Here is a 22,260-nt window from a genome sequence, read left to right on the forward strand (position 1 = left end):
CTAACATATTTCCCTTTGGAAATATTATTGGTGGCTTTCAAATGGTGAAGTGTTGAGTTTAGCTTAATTCTTTGGAACTAAAAAGGAGGTGGAATCCTTTTCTCCTAGAAACAAGAGGAGGTATTTGTGTTTACGCTGGGAAGGATCTAGCTGAATGTCTCCGTTTAAAGGCAGCGGTTTGCAGAATGTTCTCCGTTATCACCGTGTCCATGTTTGTGCAGGAGGACTTGCACAAGTCTGAGTGTGTTTTGCAGAAGATGGTCATTGACCCCTCAAGGTGCCTCCCTGCTCTATTTTCCAGTATCTCAGGACTTGCCCAGACTGGGACAGTAGCAAAGCAGCCATTTGACCCCATGTCTCCTGATTGCTGCTTTCCAGCTCTAAACCCTGAAAAACATTCTCCTCAATGCTCGGTGGCATATGTGAGGCCAGAGAAAATCTGGATGTGCCTAGAGCATGTGTCCTCCCCTCCAATTCAGCCAGATCCATGGCAAAACTACGGGAATCTCCACACTCCAAAGCATGCTTCCCAGAGCTGTGACAGTGGTAGGTCTCTAGATCCCATTCCCACCTCAAGGACAACCCCTTGCCAAAATTCTCTGTTACTCAACAGCAAAAAAAAAAGTCTGACGCACACAGTTGTGCAGCAAGGGGCTACAAGGAGATCTAAGTAAAAGAGAGAAAGCCTTAAACAGAAATAGGTATTTTTTTTGCAGGATTTCCAGTTCTAAAAACTATAAAAAATGCACTTCATCACTTTGTAGACATACTGCCTACTAGTGTGTCATTTTATGTATCTGTGCATTCTTTGCTCTTTTTGCTTAGAATTTTAAAAACTAGGAAAAAGAAATGAGCACACAGCCTGATAATGCTAGGAATTAGTACCTGTGCTGACAACAGCCTAAGCCAGTCCAATATCTATCATTTCCCCCTCTAAAAAAGAAAGAAAAGGGGGGGGGGGGCAGCGGCGAAACTTTTCTACTGTTACAGTTTTCCCAACCACCAGCTGACATTTAGGCTTGCATTTTTGCTTGATTTTTTTTTTTCCCCTCTCCCCCCCAGCACGCTGGAAACTTCATCCCTCCCAGTTAGGCAGAGCTGGGGTCCCATGGTTGGGCAGCCAGTTGCCTGTTTGCTGATAAAGGCTTTTTGGTTTCTCTCTGTTCCTGTAGCTGGAAACAGGCACCCCACACACACCGACACTCTTACGGCGGGGGCTGCAGGTTGTTAAGCCTCTGAGCTGGAGCTGTGGCCGCTCCAGGAGCAGGGTCTGGCCCCTGGGAGCAGGGTTTGAGCTGTTTGTTTGCTGGATTTCACATTTTTTTGCCATTCTGCCCTTGTTGTGGTTTTAACATGTGATGACCTAGGTATCTCAGAAGGCTGTTTTGCCTCAATAGGCGTGTGATGAATTGATCTTAATTAGCTTGTGGAAATAATATAAGCCTGAGCATTAAGCGTGCTTTGTTAGGGTTTTGACATCTTCTTTTATATGTACATCTACAAATAAAATCAGGTAGATTAGCAGTCACTAGGAAATTGTTGTTGTGAGTCACTGACTCATAACTACCGTGGGCTGCCTCCCCTCGTCTCTGTTAGTCATGCCTGACTGTGGGCAGGAGTTCATGTGCCTGTGGGGCCAGGGTTAGCAGTGTCCATTTTGCCTGCAGGGACAGGGTTTGTCTCCTAGCTAATCCCCATCATTCCAGCTTCCCAGTTGGAAGAGCCAGTTGGATCTGTCATGGCTCAAGGCAGAGCATGAGGCAGAACAGCGGCAGTGGAGCTCACCTGCTTGGCCTTCAAGCCCAGACTCCAGCCCCTGACTGGCATGGGGGCGTGCGTACGATGGATGGATACAGGAATTTGTGATCAGACCTTAGCATCACTTATGCCTCTGGCTCCCATTTAAATGCTGGCTGTTAATGACCAGGTCAAAAAGCTTTGCTAGATGTCACCAGTTTGTCTCCCTCAGGCTTGTCATTGGAAGCCATTTGTGTGTGCCTGGGACACTGGAGGTGCCTATTTGCTTCGGAAAGGGTAATAACCAGTAAAAGCTCACGGGAAGGGTATTTCTGTAACGACTTCACCCGCCAAACGCCAGAAAGGAAGGGGGAGCCTGCAGGAACGCGTGGCAGTGAGCTGGATCCCATGGCCAGGCAGGGCGAAGATGTGGAAGGGAAACCTGGATTTTGTGAGGAGGAGAGGTGATGAACAGCGGGTAGCAGCGATCCCACGGCAGCGGCACAGCGCAGGCCGGGGGGCGAGCAGGGCGGCCCCCAAGGGTGCTGGGCCGGGGGGAGCGAAGACGGAGGGGGGAGAGCAGGGCGGCCCCCAAGGGTGCTGGAGCGGGGAAGGGGGCGAGCGCAGGGCGGCCCCCAGGTCTGCCGGGCCGGGGAGCGGAGGGGCCGCCACAGGCAGCGCGGGGCCGGCGGGAGTCCCACGGCGTCCAAACGTCCGGGTTGAGCCGCGCTCCCCCCGCGGGCAGGCTCCGTGCGGCGCCGGGGAGCGGCACAGAGTCCCCGGAACGGCGATTCGGGGCGGGCCGGGAGGCGGAGCCGGAGCCGGGCGGTGGCGGCGGGGCTGGGGCGGCTCAGCTCAGTGCGCCCGGCTCCGCTCGCCTCCCCTCGCCTCGCCGCTCTCCTGCGCCTGGCTCCGGCCCGGCATGGCCGCTCCGCCGCGCCGCCGCCTCCTCCTCCTCCTCCCCGCCGCACCGCCTCCGCCGCTGCTGCTGCTGCTACCGGTGCTGCTGGGTGGCGGGCCCGGCGCGGTGGCGTCGCGGGAGTCCCCCGGTCCCTGCCGCGTGAAAACGGTCACGGTGTCCACGCTGCCGGTGCTCCGGGAGAACGATATCAGCTGGAGCGGGGCCCCGCCGCCCGCCACCGCCGACTCCCGTTTGCTGCTCTTCGTCCGCAGCGAGCTGCCCGGCCGCGTCGCCGTGCAGGACGACCTGGACAACACCGAGCTGCCCTTCTTCACCCTCGGTAGGAACCCGGCCCGCCGATCCCCCCGCCCCGCGCCCCTCCTCGGGTCGCCGAGCATCCCGGTGCGGGCGGCCGGCTCCGCGCTGTCACCCTGCTGCGCCCGGATTTTTGTTCACCCTCCCCTTCTCGCCAACAGCCTGCTTATGTTTTGGAGCTTTCTAACGCTGCCCTTGCTGCACCCTGTTTATTTTTTATTTTTATTTTTTTTTCCCCTATTATTGAAGGATTTCTTTAGCAGGGCCTGAGGGCTGCTGCCTTTTAAAAGCCCTGGGAGCAAAGCGTCTCCGCTCAGGCTGTGAAGTGCTGGGTGCTGGCTCTTGCGCTCCAACTTGAAGGCTGAGCCCTGGAGGAGGAGGGACCGCCGAGCCCGGGAGAACGGGAGAGGCTGTTTTTCTAGCCAGAGCCTGGTTTTAGAAATGCTTCGTCTTAATTCTCGAAGCTCGCTCTCGCTTCACGCGCGCAACTCCAGCGCCTGGGTCTGTGGCGAACGCCTGCAGACTTTCCTCTTATCTCGGCTCTTGTGGGGAGGGGGATGGGACTAGAAATAATTCTGTTGTCGTACTTTTTGTCTTGATGTCGGCTTCTGGTGTCTCAGATGGGGTGCCCGAGCTGCCTCTCGTCACTTTTATCCTTTTCTGTCCCTGGGGATGCTCCAAGGGAACTGTTGGGGATGCTGTAGGGACAGCGTGGTGTCTGCTCTGCCAGGTCACTGAAGGGTTTTGTTAGTCTCTTTATCCACTAGCTTTCTTGCTTTTTGGTGTCTGAACATAGGATAGTTTGAGTCCCTGCTTAACTTCGGGTCTGAGACAGAGCTTGACACTGCTGGGCTGTGGCTTCCAGCGCATCGCCCCGCGTGCCTCAGGCGTGTCAAGGGGTGAGCTGGCGGGCACCTCACCGTGATTCCCTTCCCATACCTTGTGAAAGTGACTGCCTTTCACTGGGCGGGATGTGCCAGGCTCGGAAAACGAGTGTCTGTGTCTCCTAGTCCTGTCATTTTACTTTCTTGTAGCAAGCGCCTGTAATAAATAAGTTGGTAAATAAGTTGACAGCACTTCTTGAGCCTCTTGGGTTCTGGCTTGGCGGTGTGGCTTGCTTAGACACGGATGGTCAACCACAAAAATCCCAAACAAACCAGATACTCTATTTCAAGTAATAAAAGTGAAAAATCAAAGGTTTGATGCAGTAGGAATGACATTTACCTTACCGTGATTAAAGGTAACAAGAAGTTTTGTGGTTCACTGAGTTGAATTTTCCGATTTGAGTACAGTTTCTTCGGGGACTGGGTGTGAATTGCGCACCAGTCTAAATATATCAGAAGGCAAAGAAACCCCTTTGTGTGTAGCTTGGGTAATAGCTCAAGTTGGAGAAGAGAAATTTGTCTTGATAGATCAGAGACATGATCTTGTCTAGCAAATCCTATTTCTGTGAGTGACTGCCAGCAAAAAGACCGTGTCTGGGTCTGAAAAATTCTCTTTTGCTTGCCTGGGATATTGGTTATGCGTGTATTCTTGAAGATGTAGCATGTCTTGTGCAAAACTCTGGGGTTTTTGCTGCCACTTCATGGACAAAAGACCCCAAAAGGTCCCCTCCTGTTTCCCTGAACCCACAGGCATCAGGCAGATTGGAAGAGAAATGGAAGCTTTGCCCATGGTGGGATGGCTTCATCATGGGCCTGAAATTAATCAGCACGTTGCCTCCAGAGAAAGTAAAACACTTGTCCTTCCCCAAGGTCTAGCTCATGAATTGCTGTGGATGCTCTGATATTTCAAATTTGTTGCATTTCTTCCAGTCTCCTGGTGTGGCAACTGAGTCTCGCTCGCAGTTAACTCTTTTCTGGGTGAGTGCTTTGGAGGATTTCTGCGGGCTTGTTTGCCTGGTGTGGGAAGTAATGCTGGAGTTTTCTGTAGTGTTTTTTCCTCACTCTGTCATTTTCTAAGTCTGTCGGTGGTTGGGAACCTGAGAGCTGCTGCCGCCTTGTAATGGGCTCTTGGAGGTGAAAATCACGTTACACGTGGGAGGTCGGCTGAATGGCTTTGGAGTGACTTGGGGGCAGGGATTGCTTTAAACAGCGGCTTCTCTTTGCTACAATCTTGGATAGCTCTCATCATTTGCTGATTTCTCATGCTTACGTGTATTTTTGCGTGCTGCTGAACACGTTTGGTGGCTGGCTGGGCCTGAGCTCGGGAAAACACATAAGAGCTGATGTCCTGCCGTTTGCAGATGCATGGAGGGCTCCTAAATGTCTTTGAGTCTGGGCTCTTGCTGCTGTCAGTCACCGCTTCCCGGCCTCATGAGGGTAAGGACGTGGTAGGAAGACCTCCTAAAGCACACACATCGGGACAGCCACCCTGACTGGCATCCTGGAGAGATTTTTGAAAGAAAAAAAAAAGAAAAGCATAAAGCAGGCAGAGGTGAGTTCTAGTACTGATGCTACGGACTCTGAAGTAAAATAAGTTGAGAATAAATTGAAGCTGCTCCGCTCTGCAGGGCTCAGAAGTCTTTCCAGGCCGAGAAGCACGAAATAAAACATGGCCTTGCTTAGTGGCGACGAGTTTGTTCAGGTGCCATAGCTGAGGCAGTCTGTAGTCCTGGGCCTGCTCAGCAACTCCCGGCTTAGTAAGTCTCCTGATGCTGGGGTGGTTCCCGTGCCTCTTGTCACTCCTGTGTGTGAAAGGAGGGTGTGGGATCCGGAGCTAACGGCTGGCAGGTGCCAGAGCCTTGTCTGCAGCAGCCGGGAGCTTGGAATCCTAGAGTCGTTTAGGCTGGAAAAGACCTTTAGGATCATTAAGTCTAGCTGTAAACCTGACGCTGCCAGGTTGCACTAAACCCTGTCCCTAAGTGCCACGTCTGCTGGTGCTTTCTAAGGGCAGACCGAGTGCAAACGGGCTGAGGAGACGGATGCTCAGAGGCAGTGGCTGGTACGGAGCGCGCACGGTGCTCCGTGTCCCTTTTCTCTGGGGGATTCCTCCTTCTAGAGAGGAGGCAGCTTTGGCTGTTCCCTGGCGTAAAGCGGGGAGCAGGATGGGGACCAGCAGCAGCCGCTGCGCTGGCCCGCGGGTGGCGAGCGGCGCGCGGCAGCCCGCTAGGGGGGGCCGGTAGCCCGGGGATGCCCGGCCGGTAGCCCCGGCCCCGCCGGAGCCCGGCCGGGAGGGGATGGACCCCTCCACTCCCAACTTCTGTTTCCCGGTTGTATCCTTCCCGAAATGCCGTCGGCAGCCCTGCTTTGCCCGGTGTCCCTCCTTCAGCGGGGCCTCTGTGCCCCTGTTTCCTATTTCGGTTTATTTTTTTCCCTCGTGTGCCGGAGACAAGAAGGATGTTTCTTCCACTACCCTCCTGGTTACATTACTCTAAAATTACCCAGCAAAGCAGAGTGGTGGCAGGAAATGACAAATGTAACTTTGCCACCAGTGCGTTATGAATTGCTGTGCATCCCTTTTCCTGAAAAAGCATCCTGCCCTTTCCTTAACCTTGGATACAACTGATGCTTTGCAATTTTTTCTTTTTTCTTTTTTTTTTTTCCCTCCTCTAATTCTTCTAGTGTTACACTGGCAAGTACTGCAGCCTGTCAGTGACTTTATTCTCGTACAACGCGGTCTCTCTGAGGTGGGTACCTTGATTTAGTCAGCAGCCATGTGCTCTGTAAATCGCCTGCTTTCGGTGCCATTCGGGGAGCCAAGCAGTTCGCTTCCGAGCTAATTTAGACGAGCTCCGTCTATGTGTGAGCAGATATATATAGAGGAGAGAGAAGGAAAGAGGCAGACGAATTTTCACCGCTGCTCCTAGCCGGTAGTGGCTTACATAAGAACAGTTTACTACGCGCTTCTCGTAAATGCCTTTAATGGATGCTGTTTGACGGGCGCCTGCACTGCTGCAAGGTGCTTTGTTTCGGGGGTTGTTAGAAAAGGTGCTCGTGCACCTCCGTTAGCGGTGTCCCACCGTGGCCCCTCTGCACGGCTGATGATCATCCCCTGCTTCTCGAAGCTGTGCAGCTCCATCTCCTCAGCAGTTCGGTGCCACTTCTTTTATCTTAACTTTTCCTGAAGCCATCTTGTAACTTGAAATTCTTCTCCTCTGTCGGGTAAGAATGCATTAAAATAGGGAAAAGCACTTAGTTCCCTGTGGATTGTTTGAATGTGCTGCTTTTTCTACAAATACTTGAGCGGGGTTTTGCCACCCTTGCTTTTGTTAACAGCTCCCGGTTTTGCGGAGCGGGGTGGAGAGGCCACCCGGGGAGCGCCAGTGGGACCGAAGCGTTTTGATGCCGCTGTTCAGACGCACCGTTCTCTGCGTTGAATTGGCCTGTGAGATCTGGAGCAGTGTTGTGGGTAGCAGAGGGAGAGCGTGCCTGGTGTGAGACGCTGCTCATCAGGGCATGGCATCTAAAAACTGGATTTTCTCTGCAGAGAGAAGCAGGTCACCAAAGTTTGGTTTGAACACCTCCTGTTTCTGTTAACTGCCTCCTGCTAGACTTGAAGAGCTGCACTACACAGCTGGCCAGAGATTTGGTCAATCAAGTATTTTTGGTTTTGATTTTTTGGTTTATTTTGCTTTTTCTGGCTGTTCTCAAGGTAGTCCATGGGGTAAAGAGTCACATCTTCCACCAGGCAAGTGGAGGCAGCCAAAAAGCCCCAGCGAGGTGGTACAGTGAAGATGAGATGTGTCAGTGGGCTCCTTGGGATGGAGAGCAGGGGGGATGCAGACCTGAGAGCAGGGGATGCTTCCCTTCCCCTTTGCACCCATCCAGAGCCGTGCATGTCTGTGGGGTCCGGGCTGGGTCCCCGATGGCAGGGGCTGCCTGGGGAAGGGGGTAGGAAAGAGGGAAAACCTTCTGGTAGCAATTTCCCCCTCTCCTGGTATGAAACCATGTGATTACTCAAGCTTTCCAGGCTGTTGGGTTCTTGTAGTTGGAAAGAGAAGGAAGGAGAGCTGGGCTTCGGCTGGAGTTGTGCTGGAGATGTGGGTCCTGAGCTGGAGATCTGCCCAGCGTGGCTGCAGGAGAGATGAGCGCTGGAGCGCCCGGAAAGACTGTAGACAAAAAATGCCCATGAAAACGGGTCAGTCCTCAGATGACCGCTTCCCTCCCCAAAGGTGAGGTTGAATGTGGCTTGTCCGGCACAGGGTGAGTGGGGGCTTGCAGCGATTTTGCTTCATTTCAAGTATTTTCTGGGGTGAAAATCCCAGTTAAAACTGGGAGTCTGTAACTGAGCGGCAGGCTGTACTCGGGGAGTTGCTGCTTTCCAAGAGTACCCGCGTTGACCAGCTAGTGGCAACAGAAGATTAACTATAGAGAGAGAAGCCAGTTTTCTGCAGCTGAACCATCAGGCTGGAGTAGCGGGAGGAGGCTGCTGGCTGGGGATCCCCCCTGCTCCCCCCTTTGCTCCCAGGTGATGGCAGTGGGTTTTCTGTGATGCTGGTGTGCCAGAGATCTTCATTGTCCTTCTGCTGGAAGAAAAAAAGTGCTTTTCTTCAGAATTAGGTGGGGAGCTTGCATTTTTCCTTGGGGGCTGAGGAGATGAGTGACCTCTGAGTGCCACGACACAGACATTACTTCCAAAACTTGCTGCCTTTTCCTTTTCAAGCCCTGAAAGTGTGAACCCCAGCTGCGTGATGGACAGGTCTCTGTGATACGGTGCTGATGTGCAGTGTTGACTGGCTGTGAAACCAGGCTGAGCCCTTGGGGTTTCCTGGTGTAACAGGAGTTCAGGCGTGGGACTGGCTGGGACAGGAGGAGAATAGATTGATGCCACTTGTAGGAAGGATGAGGTATTGATCTTATGCTACCTTGACATATGTGTTAGCGGTCACAGGTGGCTTGGGCAACACCTGCCATCACACCAAAACGCCTTATAGAGTGGGATTGGAGGCTAAAAGGAGACGTGAAGGAAACAGAAATGCCGTGATGGAAGCCTTTTGTCATCTGTAATGCCCCCAGTACAGCTGGTGTCCTCCTCGGGTTGCAGTCCTCTGAAATGGGGAATGATGAGCCTCGGCCAGTTTTCCCTTGCTGCTTCCCAGTCCTGCCCCTGTCACTGCCCGTGGGATGGGTGACGGCGTCGAGCAGAGATGGTTCTTGTGTGTAACCAGCTTAAGAAATGGTGCCACTTAAAAGAATTGAATGCTTGTGCTGCTGCTCGGGTCTCAGCTAATGTGGTTAAGGTTTCCAGTGTCCAGACAGTATGGAGACACTTAATGGTATTGAAGAAGCAGAATAGCACGTGGAGGGGACAAGCGGTGATCTTGGCTGCCTGCATCTGCGCTGGCTGGGTGAGGCTCTCAGGGTGTCCCCTGGGAAGGAGACAAGTGGGGGAAGAATCTCCGAATAAGTCATTTTGGCCCATCAGTCCCTTTGGATGTCTTCCCTGTATGCGGTGCAAGAGGCAGGGCTCTTGCGTGCACCCAGCGTGCTTATCCCAGGGGAGGAAGGAGGGGTTCCTCGCAGGAGGAGGTTGGGCTGCGACTGCCTGCGAGAAGATGGGGCAGATAAGAGTTGGAGCCAGGGCTCTGCCTGTGGGGAGGAAGACAGAAGTACCAGTTCCCCTCTGTTTCCCATTAGCTGATCCCCACCAGTCTCGCACCTCTCCCTCTGTGCTTCCACCTCTCTCAGCAAGACGAAGTCTGTATGAAATCGCGACCGGCTTTGAAAGCAGCAGCGAAAGGGGAGAAATTTTCCATTAGCAGCATCAGCAGTAAAAGAGATTTTTTTTTTTCCCAGTCACCTGGTAACTGCTGTATTTAGGAAGATTACTGAGCTGATGGTGTTGCTCCCAGGCCCACGGGAGTGATCCTGTTCTGAGGGGGAGGGAGGGCCAGCGTACGTGGCCGCTGCAGCGTGGTTGGCGCGGGGGTGAGCTGGTAAAGGTTGGCTGTGCATCCCTGTGCAGGGAGAGGAGAGGGGATCTGCTGGGCCAGCACCTCGCCTGCACCATCATTTGTGCTTCTGGGGCACGAAAATGAACCAGGAATTCCATTGCCAGCTGCGCTGATGAGCTGCGGCGGCAAGGAGCTGGGCGCTTGCTTGTCCTCGAGAGGTGGAGGGAGTACCTCCCGTTGGGGACAGGGCGCTTATTTTGGTGCCTGATGCCTTTCTTCCTCTGGCTCTGAATGACTTATGCCTACTGAGGGGTGCTGCCCTGCCTGCAAAGACCCAAAGTGTGACTGTGAAACCCTCTCGAAAGCCCCAGAACCGCATAACTGGGGTGCGGGGTCTGGAGACCCCCGGTTTGCCCCTAGCCATGCTGCTGGCCGCAGGCACCCTCAGCTGCGCTGACAACCTTTGAGGCTTTGGTTCTTTTTCTTTCCCCCCCTCCCTTCCATCTCTCTGGGGGCAGCAGGGTGGCTCTGCTGCGTGCGCGGGGCTCCCCGGCCAGCGCGGGGGGCTGCTGGCTGCCGAGGCCCTCGCCCAGCGTGAGCTGGCGCAGAGCGTGCCTGCGGCTGCCGCAGTGGCGGCCGTGTCTGTCCCAAGGCCTATGTCCTTCCCTGGCTGCTCTTCCCAATTCTCGAGTGATCGGCGTTCCAGGGAGCACAGTGCATCCCTAAAATAGGGGATCAAGTGACAGAAGATAGGAGTTGGCAACAGCATAGGAATTTTTTTTTTTTTTTTTCCTCTAGCCAGCTGCTCGGTAACATCAGCTTCTTGATGCGCCGCTCCGGTGTCAGCAGCACAGGCTGCTCTGCAGGGGTGGAAGGAGATGGAGAACCCTTCACCTTGGCTTGCTGGGTCCGAGCAGTCACCTGTGTGGGGGGTTCAGCATGGCTGGTGGCCCTGGAGAGCCTTGGGGCTTGTTGGGACATCCTGATTCCTGCTGTCTTTCTTGTCCTTTGTACCTCTCATCTGTTTAAATTAGAGGGCTTTGAACTCTTTTTCTACCCTGTAACATGCCCAGGGAATTCCTCCCAGGCTTCTCTGAAAGCCTTCTTGTTGACATCACGCTCCTTGTTCCTCCATCTCTAATGTCTTGGGAAATCTGGACAGAGAGAGGTGCCCGGGTGGAGCGAGGTGTTGGGAAGGTGATCCAAAAGGTGGGTGCACGTTCCCCTCCCTCCCTACCATGCCATCCAAACTGGGCAGCCCATGGTCAAGCTGTGTCCACAGGCTCATTTGGAGCATCTCAAGCATCAATTAGGCTTCCAAAAAAAGTGGGAACCATCTCCTTCCCTCCCTCCCAGGGGCAGACAGGAGTTTGCAGGAGAGGCAGCCTGATCCAAAGCAGCGTGCTGGGGTTTACCTCTGCATGCCTGGGGCTTTTGCTGGTTTGGGCTCCAGTGTGGCCTGGGATCCCCCAGCCCCAGGGCCACCCACTGAATGCAGCATCAGCTTCTGCTTGGAGGAGGTGCTGGAGGTGGGCAGCCTGGAGTCTCCCAGGGGATCCCAATGCTGGGTACCACTCGGTTGAGGTTGGCTCAACTCAAGGGAGCCTTCTGGCCCTTACCAGGGATGGCCTTTGGGACAGCAGGCTGTGCGGTAGGTCCAGCTGATGAGGAGGGATGCTGCAGAGGAGCTGATCCCAGCAGTGGCATTTTGGGGGTGTGAGATGTTTTGCAGGCTGAAGGCACGTTCAGCAACGATGAAGTTGGCCTTATCTGTGCAGGCAGGTCCTCACCTGCAGTTGCTAGAAGGGTGCTGGCTGCTCCATCTGCCGTGTTCCCATCAGGGGCTTCAGCATTTTTCATCCCCTGCAGAGCGGAGGGAGGGCTGTAGGAGTGCATTTGTCACCTGAAGAGCCCCTGGGCTTCAGCTGAACTTTGTGTTCTAGCAATAAAACCGTGCTAGGAAATGTGTGCTGTAACAAAGCCCGTGGATATAATACATCCGTATCGTACTGTACCTTTCATCTTGAAGGATTCCCAAGGAGCTTTACAAACTCGGAGCGCCGCAGCCTGCCAGGGTGACGGAATGCTGTCAGTGAAGGCTGCGGTCTAATCTCTGCGGTAGCACGTCCCCCCCCAACTCCCCCTCGCAGGGGGAACTTTATGGAGTCAGGTCTCGGCCTAGCGCTGCGCCGGGTGTTTTCCTCGGAGCCTGAGTTTCTCAGGAGAAAAAGGAAAAAGCATGTAGCTGTTTGTTATGCAAAAGCAGCGAAGAAATATTCTTCCTGGGGCAGTAGGAGTGTGTGGGAATTACTTTTGCGCAGCTTCAACAGCTTTGGATCTTGGCAGAAAAAAAGCATTCGCAGGGGAACGTGCCCTCCACGCAGCCCCGAGGAAGAGGATAATAAAGTTGGAGTGCTCGAGAAATTGCTTCTGGGCGTGAGCAGGGTGGCGGGGTTCAGCTGACGGGCACGGGGGCTACTGCCGGGGCAGCTCTGGGGAGGGAGGCTGTAAATGTCTGCCTGATACGCTTAGTGTGCATGTCTTTTGTCACCCAGAGTCTGCTGCTGTCCCTGCCGAGACAGTCCCTCATCCAGCTGCTGCTGATGTCCGTGTGCTGCAGGGCAACATCTGGGCTGCCGCCGCCTCCCATCGCCCGCGGGGTGAGAGCAGGGAAGGGCGATGCACCCCCTGCTTCCGTCACCCGTGGTGGTCTCCAGCTCCAGTTGGGTTTATTTTTGTCTGCCCCCGGTGTACCTGGAGCTGTGGGGGCGGTGGGAGGCGTCTGAAGCTGCTCTCGATGGCTGCAGAGCCTAAAAATGAGAACTGGAAGTGGGATGAGGGGCGCTGAATGAAGCTGTCATCAGAGGCATATGCTTGGAAAGCGGAGGTTAGCTCGAGTCTATTTTTGTTTGGAGTGGTGCACACTTAGCCCATTTTGTTTAGCAGTTTGTTTATGGGATGTATTTTCCCATCCTGTGTAGCTCCTCAAATGTACGCCATAAACAAACTGTACAATCCAAAGCAGCCGTTGCGTGTTCCCGTCGATGCATCCCACCGCGCAGGGGAGCCCGCGTCCCTGAGCCGGCAGGGCTGAGGCTGAGGTCCTTGGTTAAGGGGGAGCCAACACACTGGTGAGAGAGGTTATTTTGTCATGGTTGAAGATGGGAGCTGCTGTGGGTGCCCCTGGGATGGAGCAGGGACACCTCAGAAGCACGCCGGCCTTTTTGTCCATTTGCTCTTGCGTTGGAGGCTCCAAGCCTTCTCATGCTCATCCCCGAGCAGCGCAGATGTTGCCACCTACAGCTCCTTTAGCTTCTCCTCTTTCCCTAGATCCATGGAGATATGGTTCCTCAGGGCACCAGGATGTGATGTTGCCAGCGTAGTTCATGGGTCCTGGCTGGTAAGAACCTTCAGTATTGCTGGAATTTCAAAAAGGCAATAGAGGTTTGGGGTTGTTCTTACTGCAGTTGTTGCAGCTGCATGCCTTGCACTGGATCAACAGCCATGTGTTTCTGTTTTATTTTTTCTGAGTGTGATCAGAGAGGCTAGAAGCGTCTTTAATTAACTAGCAGCAGCCTTGGCTTTTAACACGATTTGAGAAACCAGAGCTGCTTGAAGACACGTTGAAGACACAAACTCCGTTACGTTGCTTTACATCTTATCACCTCCCAGCACTCGCTGTTTCCTTCTCTTATGTTCTCCGCTCTCCCCAGACAAGCGGCGCAGTTGTCCTTACTGCGTTCCCGGCTTGAGAAGGAAATCCATTATCCGGCGGCGTGGCAGCTGGGAGGGAGGTCGGGGACGCTGCCTGCAGGGGCTGCTCGCGGCCGGCTCGGGGTCTTGCCGGAGCAGCGGTTTGCACGCCAGACACGCCGCTCCTCCTTGTACTCAATTTTCCTTCTGCTTTGGGAGCAGCCGCCTTCGCCGCTTAGCTGACAAGCTGTTCCTCGACGCGCCGCGGCCCGGCAGCGTGCGGGAACGGGGAGGAGAAGCTGGGATTTGGGCAGGGTGCGAGCTCTGTGAGCTGGAGGTGTGGGGATGCTGCCGGCCTCGGCCTCCGCTCCCCGGGAGCGCGTGCGTGTGCTGCCCGAAATCGTGTGTGCTGGGGGAGGTTTTCTCTGCTGCCTGGGCTCGCTTTAAAGATGTTGTAAGACCTGTTCCCTCCTTGCCGATGAAGAGTTTTACAGGGGGTTACAGTGAGCCACTGAAACACAAAACGGGGCAAAAAACCCTGTTTGCAGCGCTCCTCCCAGCTGGGTCAGCGCAGGGATGAGATACGGGGTGTTTGTAGGGGACGCTGAGGAAAAGTTGAGCTTTGTGAAGGCAACCCATGGGTGTTTCTGCTGTGGCATCTCCCAGCTGTTGCCTCCCCAAAACCACGTTCGCCGCTGCTCGTAGCTCCTTGGCAGACTTCTCTGCCAGCTTGGGGTGTGTCCCGAGTTGTACAAACCCAACATTTGGTAGACCTTGGTGCAAATTTGTCCGTGGATACCTGGCCCGCATCTGAAGCAGCTCTCTGTGGTCACCTCCCTGGGAAGAGTGTCCCAAATCGCCCCGTGTCCTGCAGGGAGCTGGTGTAGGACAGCAGCTCCCCGTCCCTGCTGGAGGAGGGGGTTTGGGCTGGGAAGGAAGGGGACGTGGCTCAAAAAGCGAGGGTTCTTGGTGGGTGTGGGGCTGCGGTTTTTAATCACTGCTTGTTCTGATCCTCTCTCTACAAAACCGCTCTGAAGGCACCCGAGGGCAAAGCAGCAGGTGTAATTTTCTTCTCCTTTTGTGGTTGTTGGGTTTGGGAAGAATTTAGACTCAAGAAAAGCCATTATTTGAAATGGTGCTTCTTGCCTCGGCTGTGGCAGCTGGAGGGCAGGTGAGACCTGGGCGAGGGGAGAGGAGCTCTGGACCCGGCTGGGGAACAAGCTGCAGCTTTAATTTGCCTGGTACTGGCTGTGCGGCATTTCCCCATCTTCTCCATGCTCTCGTTCTTCCAACTCTATGCAAATGCTTGCAGCAGGTAGGGAGCTGCCCGGGGAGATGTTTATTCCTGGCATGAACTGAGGCAGAGGGTGAGGTTGGGCCAGGAGAGTGGTCTCACGGTGGGCACCAAGATCCACCCTGTCCGGCAGCCTCTGCTGTGGTGGCCAGCAGGTGAGGAACACGGCACAGGTCCATGGAGCATCCCAGGGAGGTTTGCTCCTGCCTTCCCATGGGATGCTTGGATGCACATAGCTGCAGTAAGGGTCTGTGCATCCTGACCAAGCTGAAAGGGTCCTGCAGCAGCTCCTGGAGGCCTCCTGCATCTCCTTCCTCCATCTCCGTCATGTTGGCCGCTCTGGAAGGTCCCTCTTGATGGAGGTGCTGCGTTGTGCTGTGCACAGACAGGCTGTGGCCGGGGAAGAGGGAGATTTTTCTTTGAGGTCTCATGGACACGCCGAGTGCTGACCTCCGGGATGGAGGGAGGGATGCTTCTGTTAATTAGTGCTAGATGAAAGGAAAACTTGTCTTTATTCAAAGCGTGGCTTGTTCCAGTTTCATCACAGCCCCTCAGTTCTGAGCTTTAAAGTTCGGCATATGTGTGAACAATAAGTTTGGGAAGATGTTTTGAAGCCCAAATTGCAGCATTGTTATGAAAATGCTGAAGAGGAGATGTGACACTGTTTTGAAGATGAAAGTATTTTTACAACCTTAAACTGACACATTAAAAAAAAAAAAAGAAAAAAAAAAGAAAAAATAAAGTTTGCATGAAAGACAGCTCTCAACAAGGCTTGCCCTGGCCAGAATCAAACGCGACCGTCCCTGAAGATCACTGAAGGCACTTTGAGGTGCTGCTGGCTTTGACTGTCACGTAGGTGACCCTGTGCCCAGAAGTGAGTGGTTCCTGTTGGTGTTACTGGTGTGCACTGGGCAGGGCGAGCTCCACCCAGCCCCGGCAGAGAGTGGTGGGTGATTCCTGCCCCATTGGGTCCTTGCTTTCCTCCAGCCGCTGATGGATCAGCGGAGCAGCAGGAGGAGGGTGTGGGATGGGGAGGTGCTGATGGAGCACGGACACCTGCCAGTCCCATCCTCGCTGCCCGAGCGATGCCCTCGCCACTTCTGACCCCAGCAGCACTCGCTGCAGTTGGAGTTGGTCTGTGAAAACGAATTTTTCACTGCTGTTTAGCAAGCCTCTGCGTAACGGGTTAGCCAAACAGCACCCTCGCATGGAGGAGTGAAGGGGGAGGCTGGAGCTGGCCATCTCTGCTGCCGGCTCTGGGCTGCTCCTGCTCCTCACCCGTTCCCTGGAGCTCATAGATTCGTGCTGTTTCACCTCACCGGTGGGCACTGGGGAAGCTGGGCTGGGGCCAGAGGCTGGCCACAGAACACCAGTATTGAGAGGAGGAATGTTCTGGTGGGTCGCGGGACTTGCAGCAGTTGGGCTCTGTCACAGCATCTTCCAGTGACTGGCTCCGCCATCCCAACGTTGTAAGCTGTGGTCCCTTGGCCCAGCCCAGCTTTGCCTCTCGCACCGCGTGAAGGTGTAGCCTGGAAGGTTTCTGGGATGTCTGAAGAGGCTGTGCTAAGCGACCTCCCCATTGTCAGCCGCCTGCAGCTCCTCTTGGCCGAGATGGCAAATGGTATCACCGATCACTCACCGACCCCTTTCCTTGGGATTTTCTCTCCCATGACCACCTAAATACACCGGCTTGTGGTGATGGCTTTTTTAAAATTCCCATTAAGCTCTGGTTTCCATTGCTCTCTCTCAGATACTCAGGGGCCCCTGAGCAGGTGCCCTGTAATTAAAAGCAATCTATTACGATGTCTGAGGGGGCCGCGTGAGCTCCAGGGCCATGAGCCCTGGTCTGCTGCAGAAGAGCTGTCAGGCAGTTCCTTCGCTAGAAAATAGATACCAAAAATTCCTCTTCCACCCCCAACTTTGTCTCCCTGCCAGCCCTGGATTCCAGATTTATTTAAGGGTCTTTTCTTTTGGGCACGGGTGGGTGTCGAGCGTGTATTTTTTGCCATGTGAGTCTGACAAGCCCTTGGGGAGGATGAGTGGGTGTCTTGAAGCGTTAAGGAGAAACTTGGCAAGTGCTTCAGCTCCAGGGATCTCTTTGCGGTTTTGGCTGCATCTGCTTTTTTATCTTACTGCTCTTCAACTTCTCTGAAGCAGCAAAGTCACACCCCGGCAGCGCTGCCATCCAGGAATAACGCTGCTCCCGTTCCTCGAAGGCCTGGCTGTGGAGATGGGATGGTTTTTGTGGTTTCTCCCAAGGGTACCAGCTGGATGGGACAGTCCTGGGCCCTCCTCCGCCCAGCACTCCCAAATTTGAGCGTTAACTGTGGATGGGGATGGGTCTTGCCTTCTCCATGTCTTGGAGGAGTTCTTGGCATTCTTGGCTTCACTGCTGACTCATGATGTGACCTTGGCTGAGCGAGCGCGCCTCCCCGTATCCCTTCCTCACCCGCTGTTTGCGGGAGCCTGGAGGGGCTCCCAGTTTGCGTTACTGCGGTGCTGTGGGGGTGGGAGGGAGGGACAGACCCTCTCGGCTCCTTTGCTGCTGCCCTGATGGGGCAGAGAGGGCTGAGGAAAGGAGAGCAGTGGAAGAAACGGGTGGGTGAAGGAGTGGTAAGTGGGCCTGATAGACCAGGATCTGCTGCTTCTCCGAGCTGCGGTGGCCGCTGCCCCGTGCGCTCATTCAACGAGCAACTGGGCAGCGGGAGAGCAGGATGCTGCTGTTGAGTCTGGTGGCTGTAACATGCTGTCCCGTTAGGAGCTGGAGTTTTCTCCCTGCTTTAGTGTGCTAAAAGTGATCTGGTTGAAAGTTCCCCTCCTCTCCCGCACGTGCACGCGCGTCTCCTGATCTCTGGGAGAGAGCGACAGCTTCTCTAATGAGGCAGCCGAGGAGGTAACCTTAGCAACTCCGCGCTGGTGCTGGGGACCATCTCCATCTGCCCTTGGAGATGGCATGTCTGGTGGTCAAATGGTTTCTCACCAGGACAGGAGAGCTCGGGCCACCTGCGTGCCCATCCTCCCTCCCCAACACCGTTTCCCATGGCTGGGGGTGTTGGGAGGAGGCACCTGCATCCCGTCGCTGCTTGTTCTGTTCTGGCTGGCGCACAGCCTGGGCATGCTACCTGCTGCAGCTCTGGCGAGAAGTGCTCTGGTGTCTGTGGGCAGTACTGGAAGGGAACTGGTGCTGAGCCTGCTTCTGCGCTGGTGACGTCTGCGCTGCAGTGAGCGGGGGGCTTGGAGCTGCGTCAGGGGAAACTCTGGAGATCCAGGAGAGCAGGAACCTGCCCTTCAGGAGCGCGGCGTGGGCCATGCGCTCAACCTGGCCATGTCCTTAGGTTGGGAGCTGGTGGCCTGGCAGCAGAGCGGGGCTGGCCAGGGCTTGGAGCGTGGCTTGTGAGTGCAACAGGGTCCCTGTTTGCTGCAAAAGGACCGGTGGTGTCCCGTGCCCTGGGAGCCAAGAGCCTGCCTGCGCCGCAGCATCCCTGTCCGCTCCGTCCTCCCCGGGCTGACGCGGCGGCTGCAGCACTGAGCGCTCTCTTAAAATCCGACTGCGCCTCCTGCCCTGTGGGCTGGAAGGGGGCTTGGCCACTCGAACCAGTGCTCAGAAATACTTTTTTTTATAGCAGCTGGGAGCAAGCCAGGGCGAAAATGAGCTGAGGCCGCTGAAGGGAGATAAGCTGAGACGTAAACTGTGATTTTCTGCCCTGTGAGCCCTATGCATGGATTTCATCTTTTAATGGAAGTGCAGTAAATAAAAGCCATTTTCACAATAAGCTGAGCAACAGGTCATAAGCGTCTGAGCCACTGAAATTGATAGAAGTGAGCTAAGCGTAACAAATCTCCCAAAATTGCACCAGACTCCACTTGTATCTCGTCCCTTCCTGCATCTCACCAATTATAGCGAGCGGCAATTATTTCTGAGCCAGAGCTTCCTCTGAATAAAACCTCAGTCAAACTGCAGATGCTTTATCTTCTTTTCAAATAGATTTGTACTGGAGGAAAAAACCCCAGTGGGGAGAAATCCCGTTTGAAGGGGCTTTCCCTAGCAGTGTTTGCAGAGAGAGGAGACGCTGGACATGCATGGGAGCGTCAATTTGACTGATGCTCAGTTGCCGGCTCTGGCAGAGAGGAGGATTCAGGGAGATGTCAAACGCGTTCCCTTTAGAGTGTCACTTGTCTCTTCCCAGTCCCCACTGCAGAGCTCTGTGCTGGTACCCGGCGATTTTTCTGCGGTACAAAGCAGGCTCTCAAGTCCACGCTCAGACTAAACGCGAACGCTTTTGTCCCGTATAACCTCTACGCTTTTTTTAGAAACATTTCTGCTGCAGAGCCTTGGGGATGCACCTGCAGTAGGGATGGCGTGTGGGGTGAAACCTCCTCGTCTCTGCACCAGTTTGTCCTGTCACCTGGGGATTTATTTGAATTTATTTGCAAGCACTTTTAAAGAGGCTCTCATTTTATACGTGGAGATGTGGCACCACTGGTTTTACCTGCTCAGTCTCCAAAGTCAAACAGCCTGGTCTTCACCGTTGCTTCTGGGGTCACGGTGTTTGGGCAAGGTAGATTCAGATTGGATTTTAGGAAAAAATTTTTTACAGGGAGTGTGGTGGAGCACTGGCCCAGGTTGCCCAGAGAGGTGGTGGATGCCCCATCCCTGGAAACATTCCAGGCCAGGTTGGACGGGGCTCTGAGCAACCTGATCTGGTTGGAGATGTCCCTGCTCCTGGCAGGGGGGTTGGGCTGGGTGGGCTTTGAAGGTCCCTTCCCACCCAAACCATTCTATGGTTCTGTAAGACATCCCTGGTGCCGTAGCGACCGCAGGGCAGGTCTGTACATCCGTGCAGGTGGCTGTCAGCGCGGGTGCGGTCGCTCCTTGGCCGAACAGCTGTGCCGAGGCACGAGGCGGCTCAGCCCTGATGTTTTCCTGTCCGCAGGAATGAAGCGAATTGCTTGGGATTGGTTTGAAGCTGCTCCTGCTGTTAGATGCTGCTAGAGATGCTGACAAAGAAGTGCCACAAGATAACGGGTGTGTGAAGCTCAACCGGCTTCCTGATGGATGTCATTAGTGCTCCCTACTGAAAAATCCCTGGGAAGCTGGACACTTTCTGTCTCTGGATTTCTCCAGAAGTTTTAGTTGAACAGCTTCTTGTTAGGTACATAGAGGTTGCTAATGTGGCACCCTCCTGGGTCCCTGAAAAAAATTACAAGGTCTTAAATTGACCAAGGACTGATTTTTCTTTCGTGGCGTTGTTGGCGAAGTGCATCAGTTGGGTATTTTGCAGTGCCTGGAAGCCTGTGGGACGGGACGGGAATGGGGATGGGGAGGCTGTGTCGCCTGCCACGGCCCCGGGGCCGCCGCTCGGTACGGCTTTCCCAGCACAGGTGAGATGAGAAATCACCAGTGGGGAGCGATGAGCGTTGTTCAATGATGCGTCCTCCCCTGTCGTCGGGGAGCGGCGTTTGATTGATTTACTCTGCGTTAGCTTCGCGTGAAGAAAACTGTTGGTTATTTTTTTTTTTTTTCTCCTTACCTTAGTCTTGGGAATTACATTCTCCCCCGGCCCTCGGAGGGTTGTTAATGAAAAGCACTGAACCAGCTTCTCTTCAATTTGATTTGCTTGGATGAGCTGTCAGCGCCCCCCCCCCCCCCCGCCAAAACACCTCCCAAAAATATATGTCACCTGTTTGCTGAGAGGCTTCCAGACCTGCCTCCAAAACGGGCTGCACGCACAATCCTTGCAGATGTTCTCCATAAACTTTGCAGCTTCGTGCTTGCAGACAAATCCATGCGTGTGGCTGGGCTTCCCTTGTCCAGTTTGGAGAAGGAGCGGGTGGTGGGCAGCTCGTGGTGGGAGCTGCTGGGGAGAGCAGCCCTTGGAGTCACGCAAGCCCTATTTTACCGCTGAGGCAGCAGGTAGAGGGGGGGAAGCATTGAAAAGCTGCAAAACGCTGGATTTCAGACCTCTCCAGGGCTTTCCTGGCACGGGGAGGGGAGGATTGGCTGGTCTTGGGGTGATGGGAGGGGAGGGTTGGCTGGTCTTGGGGTGATGGGAGGGACTGGTATGGCTGGCCCCCAGCTGGGAGAGGGCGATGAGAGGTCTGGGTGGGCAAGATCTCAGCACTGGCCAGGCTGTGAGTGCCTATTTCACCAAACTCACAAAACAGAATGAAGTCTGTGCCTTTCTGTGTCCTGATGCATTTCTTTGGAGAGGTGTTGTGGGTTGTTAATTAAATTTCAGGTGTTCCCCAAGTAGGTTTTTCCTTCCCACGTGCACGTGGGCAGCCCCACTATCAGCATCTCCACCGCCGTGGGACGGCTCCGTCACCAGATTTGGAGCTGGTGAACGGCAGCCCTGCTCCCGGCGCGTGCCACCCTGCCAGCTGATCTGTTATCGGCAGCAGGGACGTGATCAGACTCTGCGATCTCCTTTGCCATCTCGCTGCCAGCTGAGGCACATCTGGCTCGTCTCTCCCGGTCCAGCAGCAGCCAGGGCTCTCCATCCATCCTGCCTCAGGGGTGCAGCTTCCTTGTCCACCTTTGGAGTCTCCTCTGTCGCAGTACTGGAGGCAAATCGACTAAAATACGGGATCGGCGTGGTTACTCAGTGCGTTCACCTGCCTGAGCAGTTCGGTGTGCAGAACGTGTTCATTTACTCGCTGAAACTGCATTTCCCTGTCTGCCTCCCGTGGTGCGTAATGAGCCCAGCCAGAGATGCTCGACCCCCGTAGCTGCAGCAAACCGATGCTCCCCAACATCCTCTGCAAACTGCGACTTGCTCTCTGCTTCTTGCAGCATTTCTGTATCACAATTGGCCCCTGCGAACCTCTTTTCAATTTGGGAAGCACCGTCTTTGTTTCCTTTTGCCTAGCCAGCTGTAATCCCCGCCTGGCCGTGCCCCTTACGGGGTAGCCGTTTATTTTCCTTAATCTTTTATGAAGCACTTTTATCATAAGCTCTCTGAAAATCCGCTGAAATTAGACCCTCTAAATCACCTTCATCTATTTTAAAGGCTTTCTTGTGCAGATAATGCTGCCAGGTTGCTTCGTGTGCCTCTTTTCCTCCATCCCTTAAGGAAGCTGCGGCGCCTCGCCCTGTTCTATATTGTATTTTACTGGTTGCTATACTGGCTGACCCCTAATCAGGCTCTGAGTGAAGTTCTGCTCCCCTGCAGTTTGGTATTTAGCTCTGAGGTCCTGGAGCCACAATCTCCTGCTTTTAAAAAAGAAAATAATGATAATATTACTGCAGCTGTTTTACCCTTTGCAGAGCTTTTAGGAAAAGCATCTAGGGCGTGGACGTTGCGGGAATGACGTTGTGTTTGGTGCGGCGGTGCCTGGTCTACGGCAGCGGTGTCAGGTTGGTCCTTCTGCGCAGAGAGGAGGGAGGCTGGTGCACTTGGGAATTGTTATTTTCTTTCTTAGGGGGTAAAAGAAGCCCATTCTTGAGGCACGTGGCTGTGGCTTTTCCCTGATGGGAAAGCTTGG

General features: G+C 54.4%; 1 protein-coding gene across 2 annotated transcripts in view; it reads left to right on the forward strand.

Moving 5' to 3' along the window:
- Window positions 1-2,626: 2,626 nt before the first annotated feature.
- The window catches only part of ASTN2 (astrotactin 2), a 329,274-nt gene continuing 309,640 nt past the window's right edge, over window positions 2,627-22,260 (forward strand). Inside the window, exon 1 of one of the 2 annotated variants that reach the window (XM_086763491.1) lies at window positions 2,627-2,978. In XM_086763491.1, the coding sequence (XP_086619617.1) occupies window positions 2,660-2,978 (319 nt within the window). In that variant the 5' untranslated portion in view covers window positions 2,627-2,659. Of the gene's footprint in view, window positions 2,979-6,558; window positions 6,582-22,260 lie in introns of those variants that run through there. The other variant, XM_086763492.1, reaches the window with a different exon arrangement.

This window comes from Chlamydotis macqueenii, chromosome 20 (genome assembly GCF_036417535.1).
Source record: "Chlamydotis macqueenii isolate bChlMac1 chromosome 20, bChlMac1.mat, whole genome shotgun sequence".
NCBI classification, from domain to species: Eukaryota; Metazoa; Chordata; class Aves; order Otidiformes; family Otididae; genus Chlamydotis; species Chlamydotis macqueenii.